Source organism: Ahaetulla prasina, chromosome 5 (assembly GCF_028640845.1).
Source record: "Ahaetulla prasina isolate Xishuangbanna chromosome 5, ASM2864084v1, whole genome shotgun sequence".
Taxonomy (NCBI): Eukaryota; Metazoa; Chordata; class Lepidosauria; order Squamata; family Colubridae; genus Ahaetulla; species Ahaetulla prasina.
Genome location: NC_080543.1, coordinates 32,036,597 through 32,056,322, shown reverse-complemented (window position 1 = coordinate 32,056,322; position 19,726 = coordinate 32,036,597). Strand labels below are relative to the sequence as shown.

Here is a 19,726-nt window from a genome sequence, read left to right as displayed (position 1 = left end):
CAGTAGAAGCAGCTCTTTGACTTTTGTTTATGTGCTGTAAATAAGAACTGGCTTGTCTATGCACTTTGCTCGCTACACAGCATTTCACATTAACAGTCAGCAAGGAAGGGAGCATGAGATCAACCAACCCAGCAGCAAAACTGACTGAGCAGAGGCATGGAAAGAGTGCATCTTGCAGATCCAGCAGAATGCAAAATGTGTAGAAAATTTCTTCACTTTTACATTTAAAAAATAACTTACAAAAGCTTGAATTAGTTTTTCCCAATCAAAATGCCACAGACACATAGATTATCTCACAAACTACTCAGCAATGGACATGAGTGATGATTGATTGATTGATTGATTTGCCACATCAATGGCTGTAGGTGCCTTAGAAATACACGTATACCTAAATAACATCATAAAACCATTTTAAAATCCTGTTCTAAGATTAACATGACAGCTAACTGCTAAATATCTCCCAAACACTGAAAAACCTGAGTCAAAAAGTAGGTTTTAAGACTTGCCCTCTTTTTAAGATTAGCCCCCCCCCCAACACTCACAATGGCTTTGGGATCTCAGAATTGCATAATAGCATTGGCTGTGCAATTAAAGTACCTTAGCTCTGAGGTCCTTAATCCTATACTACCACATTTATGACAGAAGCACCTACGAAGGCACTTCCAGTTTGAAAGAATTTGCCAGTGACATCAACATTGCGCAGGGGACGCCTGAAGGGGATCCTTTCATGTCTCTGTTATTTTCCCACCAAAATGATACCTGTTTATCTACTTGCATTTGCATGCTTTTGAACTGCTAAGTTGAGAGGAACTGGAACAAACTGACGCTCATTCCATCACACAGCTCGTTCTCAGATTTCGAACTGACGAGCTGTCAGTGGTCTTCTGACTCAGTGTTCTACCCACATGAGTCGCTGCAATCCCACCACAATACTATATAGTAGCTATTCTTATGTCTTCTGCCTCTATTATATACTCAATCCTACAAAGTATGAGGAAAGAAATATATAACCACCCTAGAAGTTGAGATTATTCAGCTCTGAAATAGAATAGAATAGAATAGAATTTATTGGCCAAGTGTGATTGGACATACAAGGAATTTATTTTGGTGCATATGCTCTCAGTGTACATAAAAGAAAAAGAAAAAGAAAGAAAAAGAAAGAAAAAAATACCTTCATCAAAGGTACAACATTTACAACACAAATGATGGTCATAGGTTGCAATTTAACCCTTAGTGATAGCAACAAAAAGTTACAGTCATACAGTCATAAGTGGAAAGAGATTGGTGATGAAAACAATGAGAAGATTAATAGTAGTGTAGATTATAGTAGTAGTAAATAGTTTAATATTGTTGAGGGAATTATTTGTTTAGCAGAGTGATGGCCTTCGGGAAAAAACTGTTCTTGTGTCTAGTTGTTCTAATTGACCACTCTGTTGCTGAAGTTGTATTTTCTGCAATTGAGTTTGGAGCGGTTTACCTTAAGTTTGTAACTATTGTGTGCTCATGTATTATTGCAGTTGAAGCTAAAGTAGTCATTGACAGGTAGGACATTGTAGCAGATAATTTTGTGTACTACGCTTAGTCAGATCAAAGGTGACGTAGTTCTAAATTGTCTAATCCCAAAATTTCAAGCCTAGTGGCATAAGATATTCTGTTGTGAGAACAGGAATGGAGCACTCTTCTAACTAACTAGCTGCACCATTCTAACAGGCTAATCATTAAATTTATTTATGAGGGTCTTTAAATTTTCTCAAGCCAAAACTGTATGACAATCAAGGGAAAATGTATTCTCCTTCATTCATACATATCCAGAGAAGAACACATGACCCTGTTGTAAAAGTATACGCCAATAGAAGTGAGGAGAAAAGGAGAAAAAAATAATGCAGAAAACTGAATTCACATCTGGACAGCAGATTTGTAGTTTGGCTCAAACTAAAGAAACTAAAGCTTCTTTTCAGACAGCAGTCTAAAGAAAGTATCCCTGAAAGTATCACAGAACAAAAAAAAAAATACAAATCCTGCATCAAACATGAAAGCCTAGTTTCCTTCTCCTATTCCTTCTCCTATTTGCTTGATGTCTAATTTTGTGTTTTCCTAAAGGAAGTTCAAGAAAAACACTGTTGGATAACTGGACAAGATCCTAGAGTGGTAGTACAATCTGTTATTGTTACTGCATCTCTAAAAAAGACAGCTTGACCACTTTCATTATGTGCTCACACAGGAAGTCATGAAACACAAGTAGCTGCCAAGTCAGACTCTGCTCTATTTCACTCCGTGCTGCTCCACCTACAGGAAGCAACATCCAGCCCCACCTGGAGACCAAAGCTAGAACCTTCTGAGATATTAATTTTTCTTTCCATAATAGAAAGACAGCTGTAGTATTGTGGAATAAAAGTTTAGTGTCCGTGGATAATCATTGGTTGCAGACAATGGTAGGTTAAAATAGATCACAACCATATTCCTAGTGTATTTACTTTTTTAAAATCCTGAATCTCTTAATTTTTTTAAAAGAAATTATTAATGGGTTATTTTAAATGTTACATAAGCAAATCTGTCTTGAAAAATCACAATACAAATTTCAGAACTTTCTGAATATTTTATTTTATTTTATTTATTTATTTATTTATTTTGTCACAACAATATATATAGGTATCATACAAAAGATTATATAGTATATAAACATATATATAAGTAAATATTAGGAGGTATAAGCATATATATATATAAGCTCCCACCCAATCAGTTCAAACCCCCACTAGCAGTTAAAAGGAAGAAACAGCTGCGATCACACATTGCTCCCAGAAGCACGAAGCTGAAGCCTGAAGATGACGAATGAGACTTCGTCGAAACGTCGCCAAGACACTTCCAATTTTACACGGGAGAAAACCCGAACAACCAAAGACCTATATATATATATATATATATATATGAAGAAGAAAAGAAAAACAATAGGACAGGAACGGTAGGCACGTTTGTGCTCTTATGCACGCCCCTTATGGTCCTCTTAGGAATGGGGTGAGGTCAATATTTCATATAGAATAGAATAGAATAGAATAGAATAGAATAGAATAGAATAGAATAGAATAGAATAGAATAGAATAGAATTTTTTATTGGCCAAGTGTGATTGGACACACAAGGAATTTGTCTTGGTGCATATGCTCTCAGTGTACATAAAAGAAAAGATACCTTCATCAAGGTACAAGTGGAGCACAATGAAACTGATGACTGATGGAAACTGATAAAATAAAACTTGTCTCCATATTAGAAGAACGTGTAATCTTGTTGCCTTGTATCTCACTTGTGATCGATCACATATTCTGGTTCTCTTTTGGCAACTCTAAGCTCTGGCCAATGCTCCATTTTCATTTGTAACTTTGCTCTTATTTTTAACTGACACACATAGCATTTCATTATATTAATTTAGACTTACCTCAATATGAATTGTCTGTGGAATCTCAGAACTACAGAATGGGAACGTATTTATAAGTAAATCTATATGTAATTACAAGTTCAAGAAAAATATTGTGAGACTTCTGAACAGATATAAACAGGGAGGAGCTACATCAAACACCATCCTATCACTCGAACTTTTAGATTCGAGTTTAGTAAATTTAGTAAATATAGAAAATACAGACAAAAGGCAAAAATACACTTAAGAATTAAATGCAACATTCCATTAACAAAAATAGAAAAGAAGAGATGATCACATGATTGCCACTTGTGATCTCCTGCAGCTTCTCCACTGACAGAAGCCAGGAAGGTTGCAAATGGTAATCCCATGGCTGCCAGGTGCTGCAACTTTTGTATTTGTGAGCCAGTTGCCAAGCTTGACACAATCAGGTGATTATGGAGATGCTGTGATGGCCAGGACTACAAGGAACGGTCATAACTCTCCTCATTCAGCAATTGTAATTTCAATAAAGAAGTAGTAGCTAAATGAGGATTACCTGAAGGCTACTATATTTAATGCCCTTGTTGGAAATTACAAGAAAATTCAGACAAATATATTTGAAGGGCATGAAATTAGGGAAGGTTGCCATAAAAGCAATTTATTTTGATTAAGAAATTATGACTAGACTGAAAAAAATATGAGTTTTCCAATGTGTATTTCATAATAAGAAATTCTACCCTGCATACACCAGGGATAAACAAAATAGAACAAAAATAAAACCATAGAACAAAGAAGTAGTTTATATGTCTCAAGGTTGCAAAATATAGTATATGTGCAACCACTAGAGTTGCAATTAGTCTGAGAAATTTCCTTTTGTGACGTTTTCATCATGACTTACCCAATTTTAGATACCATACAAAAAAATATCCTCAAGTTTTGAGGAAGCCTCTCAACACAGGAATTTAGCTAGCTTCAAACATTATGAGAAAAAGGAAAGAATTAATACATCTCCTCTTGACACTTCTGCTAATAACTAAAAAGAATGAGAGGTGTTTTTTTTTTTCCTTTGTGATTGAGATACACGGATAGCTGAGGTGTATTTTGAGACACACAGTATCTTTCTTGGCATATTATAGTAGGAATGTGAAAAACAGACCTGTGATTAGTAACCTGTACCTTCAACGTATTCACTTTCAGCTCACCAGGAGCAGAAAAGACTTTGATCTTATTACAAAACACCCATAACAACTCTTCACATACAAACAGCATTACCATGAAAACCACATCCTATGAGTCTTTCTCCAATACCGAGTTACAGCATTTCCACCCAAAGTCAACAGAAAAACAAATTCATAAATTCCATCATCCTTATTCCCAATTACTGTTCTGACCCATTATTTCTATTCTCAATGGCAAAATTAGAGCTTAGGAACCCCTACTTAGAAGATTTGCACTCAGCAGGGGGGGGGATCCAGACATTCCTTGAAATAGCAGGCACTGGACATAGTCGGGGAGGGGGCACTTAAAGAGAAGGAGAGTGTTAAATTTATTTTATTTGTATTAATTTATTTCATTTACATCAATGTATATAATCTGTACGAAGATGTCATTCTGCAAATAAAATAAACTGAAGTGAATAACAGAATTTCATATTCAGTGTGTATTCAATGGAAGTATTTCTTGGGCCATTAAATTGAGGTTTCATTGTACAGCTAACAGTTATTTTTCACTCATGAGCTGGGGATAAAAGTAATGTTATGATGATATAGCAGAAATGGATGTTGCCAGGATGTGTTAATCCTGTAGAGAGACACAAGCAGGGCATAGCATTAAGCAAAGAGAAACAGATGGAGAAAAATACATCCATTTCTAAGGTGTCTTAATGGGACGCGGTGGCTCAGAGGCTAGGACATTGAGCTTGTCAATCGAAAGGTCGGCAGCTCGGCGGTTCGAATCCCTAGTGCTGCCGTGTAACGGGGTGAGCTCCTGTTACTTGTCCCAGCTTCTGTCAACCTAGCAGTTTCGAAAGCACGTAAAAATGCAAGTAGAAAAAATAGGGATCACCTTTGGTGGGAAGGTAACAGCGTTCCGTGCGCCTTTGGCATTGAGTCATGCCGGTCACATGACCACGGAGACGTCTTCGGACAGCGCTGGCTCTTCGGCTTTGAAACGGAGATGAGCACCGCCCCCTAGAGTCGGCAACGACTAGCACGTATGTGCGAGGGGAACCTTTACCTTTACTAAGGTGTCTTAGATTTTCTAGAATTTGCCCCATTCTTCTTACTTCTTTCACAATACCTCTCTCATTCATTGTTTCTTCATTTGTTTGATTTGTATCACCAAAATCCATACCTGTCATTGATATAATTATACAAAGGTACATAAAATAAAATGCATGAATTCAATGAGAAATTTCCCCCACGAGAAGTTTCTCCAGGTATGGATTAATTTTTAAAGGACACAAAATCTAAGTACAATGCAATACAGAATATTCTTCAAGTTTCTTGGTGCGGCCCACTGGAACTGCTCACAACTTTCCTGTTTATTCTCTCTTTTTTCTTATTTTCTACTGATTGGTTTTGTAATTATTACCATTAAGATTTTTTTTTAAATGATTTGATGGCTCTCTGATAATAGAATTTACATAGTGGAGAATTCTACTTGTCATTATGAATTATATGATTACTGAGCCTGGCAAGAAATCAACTTTTTTTTTTTTGCAACGTCTTGTGACATTCTAGTTTCTTCACTACAAGGAGTCTTTTGATTTCTGTTTTTTGTATAAACAGGCACTAGCAGAAAACCAGCAGTTTCCATGATATTAATATGCCAGGAACCAAGGGAGCAAGCAAAAAAATAAAAAAAGACATCTCAGCTGCATTGCAAATGTAGGAGCAAGAGGTTTTATATAAATAATGTCCCCTACCACTGTGGTCCCTTGAAGGCAAAAAGTGGCCTCTTCACAGATAAAATAGTCAGGATAGAGGGGGGAAATGCAAAAAGTGAATTGAATTATCATCCAGATCTGAGATGCAATCTGATGGAATCCAGATATTTCACATTACAATTTCCATGATTCTGACCATGACACAGTTTGAGAATCTGTCCTTGGGAAATTTCAAGGTATTTGGGATGATCTCATCACAGCCATATCAGAAGCAGTTAGCTGGTTAGCTTCCTTAGATATTGAGTTATACCATCTGTCCCATTGCAATTCTATGGCTCCATATTATCATGATTTAATTATGGTTTTACCTTAATTTAATATTTTACCTCATATATTGTACTGTCCACATATATTTTATATACATATGCATATACATACACACACACACACACAAACACATATATACTTATATTTGTGTTTGTATGTATCATGTTGTTCATTAGCGTTGTATATCAATGATTGACCTCTTAGATGCCATACACTAAATAAATAAAATAAACCACAGCTACTGACCCTGTTGACTAAATGGAATAAAAAGTTTGAAATATCTGATGAACATCAAGCTACCTGTCTCTGATTTAACTTCATCTAAAGGAGAAACATATTATAGTCATAAAAGGCCCAAATGGCAATAATAAAGCAGATAAGTTTCATCATGAGTCAGGGATGCTAGGAGTTTTCAATAACCTAATCAATCAATTAAATCATGATTCATCTAAATATATTTTATTGAGCTATTCCAAGTGTCTCAACAACCCTGATATTGTGTCTCTTTCAACTGCCGACTACTGGGCCATAAGAAATGCTCCTGCATTTTGTTTTGCTCCAAACTGTGGACCACAGCAGTTTCATCTTTGTTTTTCAGAGGCACCCCATGAAAATGAAATATTCTTCTGTGGCAATCAAATAAATGGTTAGGCTGAGAGAAAAGCAGAAAATAAGCATTTTTAGGAGCACAATGAACACCCTCCTTTCCTTCTTGCATAAGCCAAAGGTAACTGTTAAGAACTGACCCAGAGGGAAAAAAACTTCATTGAATTGCCAGATCACTTCCCGTGACTACATCTAGACTTTCCCTTTAAAGCAGGCTATGCTTTCAGCTGGGGAGCTGGCTCTTGGTGGCCTTATTAAAACTGTAACAACTAGGATTTTGGATGATCACAGATAGAATTTTATTTCAACTGTTCAGATAGAATAAAGCTGAACCAATTAGTATAAAAATCCAATTAAAAATCATATTGGTTCATGAGGAAAAAATATAGGCAAAAATGTTATTAGGATTAGTCAACATCGATAAAATTTTATTGCTTCTTCCCCAATCTCCTGGTTTCTATAATTTCTTGCCTGATATAATTCCTGACTCGTGTGTAATTTTAATTGTTTTAATGAAGGTTTATATCATCTATAAATGGTTTTGCAACTTATGATCCAGAGTGATATAAATATCCACTTTCATGATTAATCCAAATTATAGTGGCAGGGGAAGGAAAAGTACATCACTTTCCACATAGTCCCATATCTGAATGTTTAATCAAGGAAAAGGTCTTATCTTGTATATTACGGCTGAATTCTCACTAAAGAGGCTAGATCTTAAATCTTTTTTACCAATTATTATGGTGTTCAGTCTCTCTGCTTCACAGATCAAGTCATTCACACAGAGGTAGAAAATAGCTTATTTCAATATTATTGCATGATTCTAATTATTAGAAAATATTTGAATAAGAGTCCTTCTTTTCCAATGGCTGATTTTCCATCTTAACAAAAATAAATTCATCTCAAAGATTCCAATCAAGAGTTTTAGACAGCTGCAAGATTCATAACTGTCACATTTGAATGTATGTCGGCCATCACAGCTACCTAGGGATAAATTTGGTGTTAATATTATTCTAGTTCTTTGAGCTGTCACAGAACAAAAGAATCAAAACTCCCAAATCTCTTCTGCTATTATTTTTAAAGTTGAACCTATACTATTTGACCTCTCATCCTTCTAATTGTTCCTGTAACCATATAGATTTTTATTAGATGATTGCATGGTGGTAAACAATAGGACATGCCATTCAATAAACAACAAACAACATTTCACTCATTTTAATCCCCTCACTTGATCTTTGCTGCTAGACCAGGGGTCTCCAACCTTGGTCCCTTTAAGACTTGTGGACTTCAACTCCCAGAATTCCTCAGCCAGCTTTAAGTCCACAAGTCTTAAAGGGACCAAGGTTGGAGACCTCTGTGCTAGACTGAATCATCCAGCAAAGAAACAAATCACTGATGGGAAAGTGCCCACTCAGGGAAGAAATATAAGCCCTCCTTATATCTGTCTTCACAATAAATAAAGGATTGGATTCTGTGTATGTGTGTGCTTAACCCTTAACTGTAACAAAACAAAAACAAAACAGCACAGCTTGTGATATACAAAGCTGCGAGATAAGGTTGCGCACACAAAACCATCCCCTCCCACCACTTGCTGCCACCGCTGCCAGTCCGTGAAACCAGAAAGGTTGGGAACCGCTGATTAAGGCCATATAGCCCCAAGCATGGCAACCATTACAAATAAAATTGCAATCAAATAATAAAAAGAGAAAATTAGATAGAAAATATATTCACTAAAACATAAGGAAGTACTGTAGATATATATGAATCAGCCCAGATCCATCTTGAATGCAACAAGATTCAATTCAATACTGGAATGGAATATCTGGGTTATAATTTAGCTGAGTATTCAAACTCAGCTATTTTTTTAACTAAATTATAATCCAGATATTCCATTCCAGTATTAACAACCTTGTTTAGCTTTTAAGGTTTGGTCGAACTGATATAGAATTCAGTAAGATTTTATGACATAGACTGTAAAGGTGACACATCAAAATACCTGCAATTGCAACATTTGGGGCAGAATGGATCTATGCAGAAATAAGAAGTATGCAACAACAACAAAAAAAGCAAACACCCAGCACAGCAGCTTCTGAACTTTTCAGGAAGTTTTTCAACTTCCAAGAAGTTCTGCTTAATTAATATGGAAAGTATTTTTCTTCAATTTATAATAAAATGTTGAAAACTGTTTACAAAGGAAGTTCTTATTTAAGAACATAAAAACAAATAAATCCACCATTCTCTGCTTGCTTTTTTGAGCTGGCAAATTCAGTGGCATGGCAAAATGAATTCTTAAGAAAGTGACATATTGCAAATACAATCAAGATATGTGAAAGATACAAAGACGCATGGATTCTGTAAAGAGCCAAGAGCACTTGATCAGATATTTTTAGGGATAGATGAAAAATTAATAAAGAAAATATATAGTTATTTGTTAAATATTAAAATGGAAGATGAACAGGTAAAAGAAATGATGATAGTGTGGGCAAAATTTTTTGGATATACCATAGAATTAGATAAATTGCAAAAATTCTGGGTTAGAAATTACAAATTGACAATGGCAACTACCTACAAGGAAAACCTGTATAAAATGTTTTATAGGTGGCATTTGCCATCAGCAAGACTAGCAAAGATGTTTAAAAATATGTCCGCAAAATGTTGGAAATATAATCACATACTGGGTTCATACTGTCACATGTTAAAGCAAAAAAAAATTTGGACAAAAATACATACATGGTTAGAGAAAATGATAAAGCAACACATGAACTTAAAACCAGAAATATTTTTGTTAGGTATAATACCAAAAAAAAAATAATAAGCTTGTATATTTAATAATATATGTGTTGAAAGCAGTGAGAATTGTATTTGCACAACATTGGAAAAATAATTAGAAAAATATTAGACTTTGCGGAGCTAGATAGATTGACATTAATAATAAAAGATAAGGAAGAAACAGAATATTTTTTAACATGGGATTTGTTTTATCAATGGTTGGATAATAGAGGTAGAAATTAGAAGATGAAAGATTACTGATATTTACAAGTAAATGATACAAGAATTTTACTATAGGTAATTATTAGTATTCTAACTATGGTTGTTATTATTAATATTTCTCTCACTATTACTTCATTAATACTTTGTATAAACAAAATGATCCAGACAATACACTGTTTATTAAGCACTTATGCATTTTAAAGAAGAAAAAAATATATAAATAATTTTTTTTAAAAAAGAAAGAAAATGACCCATGTCCAACAATAGAAGAAAGAGTTGTGGATGCATATTGTATACATAAAGTATTGTATATATAGTATACATATATAACATACTATATATATTGTGGTGCATAGTCTTTGTGATGCATAGTTAATAGCAGGCCTACAATTTAATAACATTCATGCAAGGAAGACTCATTCAGTACATGATCAAAGCTTTTTCTTGTTTTGTTTTGTTTTGTTTTTTATTTTGTTGTTTGTTTTCATTTGGGGTGTAGTGGAGAGAGTAAAAGAAAATAAAGAAAATAAACAGGGAACTTGAATACAACAGTCAGATTAAATACAGAGACTAACCGAACCATTCTAAAATTCAACCGAACAAATGGAAAGTTAATAAGAATATATGGCTATGGATCAGGGAAAAGATAAAGGATCATATAAAAAACAAATGATGGCTCAGCAATTAAAGATGCTGAGCTTGTCAACTGGAAAGCTGACAGTCTAGGTTCGAGACCCAAGTGTCATGCAACAGGGTGAGCTCCCATTAATGCCCAGTTGGTAGTTTGAAAGTATGCAAATGTGAGTAGATTAATAGGTACCACTTTGATGGGAAGGGAAACACTTTGGTGTTTCATGTGCCTTTGGCATATAGCCAATGGAAAATGTCTTCAGACAATGCTGGTTCCCTCAGCCAAGAAACAGAGATGAGCAACGCGCCTTAGAGTCAGACACGACTGGACAGGGGAAATCTTTATCTTTTGGGATAAAAAAAGGCAACTGGATAAATTTCTCTTCTTTTCTAGAGAATCTGCCTAAACAAATTACTGTATAGCAGAACCATTGTTCTGCAGCAATGGTTCAACCAATAACAGGACTGCAGCAATCTTCTAATAGGCAAATTTTTTAGAGATAATGAAACTCATTGGTTTATTTATACCAATTTAAGAGTACCACTACTTAAAGCCAAGTTTTATTCCTATATGTTAGAAAAGTTGTAACATTTGAGTCAGTTATCATGTCTCAAATTGTCCTCAGTTGTTTTTGATTCAAAAGCAATGTATTCAATGAAATATCTCAAAATCAATTTGAATATTTGATTCCAATAATTGACAGAGTATGATTGATTATCCTTATAATCTGATACTCCTAATAGGAAGTTGTTTTTTGTTCAACATTAAGGCAATGGCCTTTCAATGTCCCCATGGGAGTTTTTTTTTCTTGGCCCTACCTAATTTCCCAGGAGAAGTGTATACAATATTCTACCATTAAGCAACTTTCCTCCTTAAAATAGCAAGGGAACAAGGATTCAACCCAAACCAACAATTGACTGAAAAGATACTTGTTACATTTCATGTAATAAAAAGTTCTAATATCAAAGTGCCATAGTTGAAAAACCTTGTCTCGGCTAGCTCAAGTTTCCAGTTGTGGGATATGGATTAGGCATTTTAATAAAAACACCATGGAGAGTTAGGTTTAAGTATCCTTTAACAGAGTTGACTGACAGTGCCTATTTTGATTTGGTGGGTCAAAAGTTGCAGTGCCCTGACCTGAAATAACTGAGATATCTTTTTGCAGTTTTTTCTTTACTATTCTTTTCAGTTCTTAATGAACATCAAATGAAAAAAGCTGTACTGCAGGGGTGACAAGGTTACCGTGTAATTTACATAGCCATACTTGTCCATAGATGCCATGCCCTTCTGTAAAATGCATTCAGCTTTGTAAGAAGACCAACTTGATATGACACTCCTTGTGAAATTACTAGATTTATTTATTTATTTATTTATTTATTTAAATTTTTATACCGCCCTTCTCCCGAAGGACTCAGGGCGGTATACAGCCAAGATAAGAACAATAAATATACAAAGTTAAAATATCAATTTAAAATACCTATTCAATAGTGGCCGAATTAAAACCGTCAGATTGACCATTTTAAAATACCCCATATAAAATTACAGAAGATTAAAAAATTTAAAATTTAAAATTTAAAAATTTAAAAATCAGTCCAGTCCCGCTTGAACAAATAAATGAGTTTTTAATTCCCGGCGGAAGGTCCGAAGGTCAGATATTAAACACAAACCGGGGGGGAAGGTCGTTCCAGAGTAGGTGCTCCAACAGAAGGCCCTACCACTGGGGCCGCCAGCCGGCATTGCTTGGCGGACGGCACCTGAGGAGACCCTCTCTGTGAGGCGTGCAGGTCGATGGGAGGCATACGGTAACAGCAGGCGGTCCCGTAAGTACCCAGGCCCTAAGCCATGGAGCGCTTTAAAGGTGGTAACCAAAACCTTGAAGGGCACCCGAAAGACCACAGGTAGCCAGTGCAGACTGCGCAGGAGCGGTGTTACCCGGGAGCAAGGAGGAGCTCCCTCAATCACCCGCGCAGCTGCATTCTGGACTAACTGGAGTCCCCGGGTGCACTTCAGGGGTAGCCCCATGTAGAGAGCATTGCAATAATCCAGACGGGAAGTGACGAGAGCATGAGTGACCGTGCATAAGGCATCCCGGTCCAGAAAGGGACGCAACTGACGGACCAGGCGAACCTGGTAAAAGGCTCTCCTGGAGACGGCCGCCAAATGATCTGTAAACGACAGCTGTCCATCCAGGAGAACGCCTAAGTTGCGTACCCTCTCTGTTGGGGCCAGTGACTCGCCCCCAACAGACAGCCGCGGTTGCAGCTGACTGTACCAGGGTGCCAGCATCCACAGCCACTCCGTCTTGGATGGATTGAGTCTGAGTCTGTTTCTCCCCATCCAGACCCGTACGGCCTCCAGGCAACGAGACAGCAGTTCGACAGCTTCATTGGGGTGGCCCGGGGTGGAAAAGTACAGCTGAGTGTCATCAGCGTACAGCTGATAACTCACCCCGAAGCCACTGATGACCTCGCACAATGGCTTCATGTAGATGTTGAACAGGAGAGGCGAGAGAATCGACCCCTGCGGCACCCCACAAGTAAGGTGCCTCGTGGTCGATCTCTGCCCCCCTGTCAACACCGTCTGCGACCGGTCAGAGAGATAGGAGGAGAACCACCGATAAACGGTGCCTCCCACTCCCAACCCCTCCAACCGGCGCAGCAGGATATCATGGTCGAGGCAAGTAAATGTATCTGAGAGAGCACCCAAGAGCAAAGCAATGCACTGTGCAGCAATCTCCTATTCTTTATTTCAAATACACTAAATGCACTTCCTTTATGAGGCATTTGTTCTACAGATACAATAATAACTATCACCCATTATTATTGGATATAAAGAAAACTATGTTGCTAATAGATCATTTTGTATTAAAGGACCAACATTTTAGGATTGTGCAAATGGCACAAAGGTGCAGAGAAATCCTTAAACATTTGTCATCATATATGTAGTTTCCAAAAATATCAGCAGCACTGTGTCTCATCATCTAGCCCATTTGGGGGTGGAATCTGCTTTTCTCTTCCTTTGACTACTTTAAAAACAGATTAGGACTTCAGCCTCCTACAGTCTGACACATCATATGTTCATCTGAGAACATTAATCATAAGCAAAAGACATGGTGTTTAATAAAATGCACAGGAAATACTAGTTGCTTCTCCCACATTTGTCCATTTTCCCCACATTCCTTTCAATAGTATGTTTATGTATACAAAGATACATGTATATACATACATACATACATACATACATACATACATACATACATACATACATACACACACACACACACACACACACATACATACATACATACATACATAACTTGAAAAGGAAGCCATTTCCAATTTGGTGTATATATAACACATCTTCTCCATATACTTCAAGTCTTAGGGAAAATTTTTCTCCTTTCTCACTGGCAGATAGCGATAAATTTACAAGAACCAAGCACCCTGCTGGTTGATCACTGATAGAACCAGGCAACAGGTTAAAAAAAATTTTATGCACATGAAATAAACAAATTCCATATTTTGACCACTAAGTCTCCCAACCCTAAATAACTACAGCAGACCCATCATTAGAAAAATTAAAAAAGAAAGAAACCATGTTTGATTACCATCTTGTCCAGAACTCTCCAGATATTCACTCAGCTCACAGCCAAAGACGTTCGTGGCTCCTTTCCTCTTGAGTTTCAGCTTTCCTGCCTTGTTCTTCATGAGTTAGTTCCAAAAAAGAGGATTACCCCTCCTTCCTTCCCCCCACCCCCCTTTTTACACCAAATAAGTTAAAAGCTCTCCCCTCTTATTCTTAGATTTGTGCTGTTTGTGTCCCGTTTCTGGTCAGCAACATTGAAAGCCCAGAAGAACTTTCAGCCGGATGCCTCAACATTAATCTCCAACAGATGTTAAGCTGTTACAACTAAGGCTGTTGTAGAAGGGAACAATCAGTACATACAGAGATCTCCAGCAGGAAGCAGCATATAGTTTGTAGCCCAAGTTCAGGATGGTTCTCTATGAGGGAGTCAAGAAACCAGTGTCTCCAGCACAACTGGCAACAGAGATCAGATTTTGGCTGAGGTTCTTCGTTGCTGATGCATCCCAACAAATCAAATGAAGCTGGCTTTCAAATTAAATCAAGCTGGGTCTTTCATAGAAAAAAAACCAGACACTCCAAATCCATTTTTTCCCAATGAACTTGTAAAAAAGGAAGAGAGAGAAAAAGAGAAAAATACAAAACTGATGAAGAGCTACAAATCTATGTAGGCTCTACATTTTAAACCCTTTACTCTGTTTTAGGGTTATCGGACAGTATTAGGAGAACAAGGAATTGGCTTTCTTCCTTAATGCAGTCTCTCTCACTCTCCCCTTTCCTCTGCTTTTACAAATTCTGGGATTATCCAGTTCAGGAAATGCTGAAAGGAAGTTAGCAGGGGAGGGCGGAGGATGGACTTTTTTGGCAGTATGGCCAGTGAAGTGTGTGTGTGTGTGTGTGTGTGAGTGAGTGTGTGTTTAAGAAGAGTAAGAAGGGGGGAGTGGAAGCAAAAAGAGTAGTTTTCAGCAAAGAAGGGAGGGAGAAGAATGTCCTGCCAGCTAAAAGATAACGGGACAGTCTAAAAGGAAATCATTCCACAGAGCAGGGGCCCATAGCAGCTTTGTGCTCTGACGTTTCCTGTTCCACAAATGGTCAACTCTAAAAAAGACTCAGGGAGGGGCAAGGGGAGGAGGGTGGAGTAGAACTGGTTTCAATAAATGCTCAACTCTTTTTGATTGATTCTCTCTCTCTCTCTCTCTCTCTCTCTCTCTCTCTCTCTCTCTCTCTCTCTCTCTCTCTCTCTCCATGTTTCCTCATATTGGACTGAGTGTTCCTCTGTTTTCTAAAATCGGAGAGATGGGGGAGGGAGGAAAGAGATTGAGCAAGCAAGTAATGAAGAAAGCAAAGTGGACGAAACTGTAAGGTTTCTCAGCCTAAGACCTACAAAACAAACACAACTCATTTCCTCAAAGCAATTGACAGTACTGAATCCTAAATTTCAACCTTAAAATTAGATCGTAACCTGCCACTCCTAGCTGCAGCATTCCACAACTAGTCAATAAGGTATCCAGCAATTTCTGAAAAGAAATAGTTGTACATCCTACTGTTCTAAAGTTAAAGCACATGGAAATTTCAATATGTGCTATTTCTGTCATGGCTTTATTGAATGATACAAAGTGATTTAAATAGTTCGGGTTGGTATGATTTCTTTCACTTCAGAGTTCTTGAAATAGAAGGAAAGGAATCGGCTTTCTTAGTCGATTTTAAAAAAATAAACAAGACAGCCTATAAAGTACAAAAACAAAACAAAACAGTGTGTTCTTTAGAGTTGAAGAAAATTCTTAGATGAGAAGCAAAATGTCTTCAAAGAATCGCAATATTACAAGAGCAAAAAATAGATTCAAGCTTAATGTCAACCGCTTCAAACTTGATTTATTTATTTATTTATTTATTATTTAAATTTATATACCGCCCTATCTCCCAAAGGACTCAGGGCGGTTCACAGGCATATAAAACATCAATATACAAAATTAAAATAATCTTTAAAAAACTTATTCCAATGCCCTATTATTAAAAATAGAAGTATAAATATTAAAATCAATTTAAAACCCCTGTAAATTTAAAATCTAAGCCAGTCCTGCACAGATGAATAAATGTGTCTTGAGCTCGCGACGGAAGGTTCGAAGGTCCGGAAGTTGGCGGAGTCCTGGGGGGAGCTCGTTCCAGAGGGCGGGAGCCCCCACAGAGAAGGCCCTTCCCCTGGGCGTCGCCAGACGACACTGCCTAGCTGACGGCACCCTGAGGAGTCCCTCTCTGTGAGAGCGCACGGGTCGGTGAGAGGTATCTGATTGCAGAAAATATGACTTCTGCAACAGAGTTGTTAATGCTTGGAACTCATTACCTGACTCCATAGTCTCTACTCAAAATCCCAAAATCTTCAACCAAAAACTGTCTACTATTGACCTCACCCCATTCCTAAGAGGACTATAAGGGGCGTGCATAAGAGCACAAAAGTGCCTACCGTTCCTGTCCTATTGTTCCCTTTACTATATCAAATTAATATAGCTAATGCATATTCTTTACTTATATATATATATATATATACATATATATATTCTTCATGATATGTTTTTTATTTTTGACAATGTTTATGTATACTGTTATGACAAAATTAATAAAAAAAAACAACCAGAAAGTCCAGTTGCCTCTTGAAAAAGCACCTTTGGGACAAAAAACAAAGCAAGTATTCAAAGTGCTTTGATAAAGACTCCCAACACTATGAACAATCTTTAAAAACATAGTGTAACTTATACAAGCACTACGTGATTTTTATCCAAAAACCATCTAATGCAACTATTAGAATTTTTTTGCAAATTAAATACGTTTTAGGAGAGGCAGACAACTGGTGCCCTCCAAGTTATCTAGAATATAACTTAAACATTCCCTGAACCTTAGCATGAATTTGGAAGTTATGGAAGTTATACTCAAAGCAACATATGGGATCCTATTTTGTTCAGAAGCAAAAATAAACTTTGATTTTTAAACAGTTCTTTCATTGGGACATCTTCACTGAGCAAGTCTATTCCAAACTTATTTATGGAACAGAGTCTTGTATTTATTTTTAAGGTCTTAAGAGAGAGACATGGTTTTTGTTGGATCTTGTGACAAATTATCAGATGTATGTATGATTTTAATGGGAAGGCTAGAATAATAGTGTTTCAGATGAAGACACTTCATAATAGCCATGTGTTTAATGTGTCTAACAAAGGACCTCTAAGAAATAGATTTTTATCTTAGTTTTCTTTTTTTTCCCTTGCTTTTTGAAAAATATAACTGGAGACAGTGATCTGATTGTATGGAAATTTTAAATAAATTATAAATCAATCTCACACACCTCTAGACAACGTAAGAAATATTGCAGCAAATCCAGAATGTTGCCTGGTGAGAAATAGCCAAAAATGGTCTTATACATGATTTTAAATTACAAGTGGACAAACTATGCCAGTGAATCCTTTTTTCCTGGATGCTTGAGGCTCTTGTGTGTAAATGATGAAAAAGCAATGGATTGTTTTTTCCCTATATTAAGGCACCAGCCCTAAACATATTCCTTCACAACAGGCAAAAATAAAAATTTGTTGTTGTTCAGCTGTTAAGTCATGTTCAACTCTTTATGACCCCATGCACCATAGCACACCAGTCCCTCTCTGTCCTCCTGGAATTTAATCAAATTCATGTTCATTGTGTCTATGGCACTATCTAACCATCTAATCCTCTGCTGAGCCCTGTCTTCTCGTTGAGCTTCAGCTTCAATATCTGTCTTTCCAAAATGCAGCCAGGGTTGATTATGATTGATTGACTGATTTGATCTCCTTACAGTCCAAGGGACTCTCTCCAACACTACAATTTGAAACCATTGATTCTTTGGTGCTCATCCTTCCTTATGGTCCAACTCTCACGGCCATGCATATTGGGAAAACCATATCTTTGATTACAGAGACCTTTGTCAACAAGATAATGTCTCTGCTTTTTAATATGCTGGCTAGGTTTGCCAAACAAAAAATGAAGGTCATGGTAAAGTGTGCAATGGCCACTTCCATTTGCATCTTTATTTGCCACCTGCAGTCCTAAATCCTTCATCTCAAATATTACACAGAGCCTCATCTACCTAAGACAGGGGTAGTCAACCTTTTTATACCTACCACCCACTTTTGTATCTCTGTTAGTAATAAAATTTTCTAACCGCCCACTGGTTCCACAGTAATGCGCCATGTATCATCATCTGCGCATGCATGTGGTTTGGGGGGGGGCGCCAGCTACCAGTTCTGCTTGTCTGGTACAGCTGGGTGGTGTGGGGGGAGATGCACAAGCTATTCTGGGATGAGGCTCTTTTGTTTGCGGTCGCACTATAGCGCCATTTAGTTTTACTTACGTAACGTGAACTAAACTTATGTGCGGGCAATACAAATAGTATATTTTCAGAAATTTAAATTGTCACGGGGAATTTTATGAAAACCTAATGAAAATGTTTTTAAATAATGCTATGAAATTTTTTTAAAAAGTCAATTAAATTAAAAAAAAGGAAAGTGCTTCAGTATTGGACAAAACCCTTACCGCCCACCATGAAAGCTGGAATGCCCACTAGTGGGCAGTAGGGACCAGGTTGACTACCACTGACCTAAGACATGTCCATCAGTTGATTATGGACTGCTCTACAATTGCAACAGAATATGTTTCTTATGTCGAGGAATATGAGATTTCTTATGTAGAGGAATAACAATAATTATATAATGGTGTGTTCTCATTAGTGCAGAATCTAACATTCCTCCCAGTATTTCAGCGTAAGACAGCATACTGTTTTTTTCAGAAAAATTTAGATGAGATGCTCCTAGCATGCCAGCACCCACCATGTGAAAGAGATGAGAAATGCCACCATTCTGAACATTGAAATATAGAGGGATGTTATAAAAGTACTGGGTGAGTCTTTTGTTAAACCTGAAAAGGACATAACACTTAGGCATTAGTCAGGGAATTGAGAACAGAATAGTGATCAGAACTGGGTGGTTGCTAAAGCTTTGCATGAAACTATGTCCATCAAGATAACATTCTGGATTTTGCAATAGTTAGAACGAGCCAGAATAATATCAACTGAAATTTAAACTGGAATTAAAGAATTTGTAGATAATAAATATTATACCTTGGGGTGAACCAGTTTGGTCTAGTGGTTAAAGCACCAGGCTAGAAACCAGGAGACTATAAGTTCTACCTTAGGCATGAAAACCAGCTGGGTGACTTTGGGCCAGTCACTGTTTCTCAGCCCATGATGTCAGGCTCAGATGACAAACTGGCTGGTCAATGTCTCTTGCAACCAAT

At 37.0% G+C, this 19,726-nt stretch overlaps 1 protein-coding gene across 1 annotated transcript in view; it reads right to left on the bottom strand.

Moving 5' to 3' along the window:
- ARHGAP31 (Rho GTPase activating protein 31) overlaps positions 1 to 15,467 on the bottom strand; it is a 136,973-nt gene extending 121,506 nt beyond the window's left edge. The window contains exon 1 of the mRNA XM_058184764.1: positions 14,442 to 15,467. Coding sequence (XP_058040747.1) covers positions 14,442 to 14,541 — 100 coding nt within the window. The 5' untranslated portion in view covers positions 14,542 to 15,467. The remainder of the gene's footprint in view (positions 1 to 14,441) is intronic.
- Between the last annotated feature and the right edge of the window lie 4,259 nt (positions 15,468 to 19,726).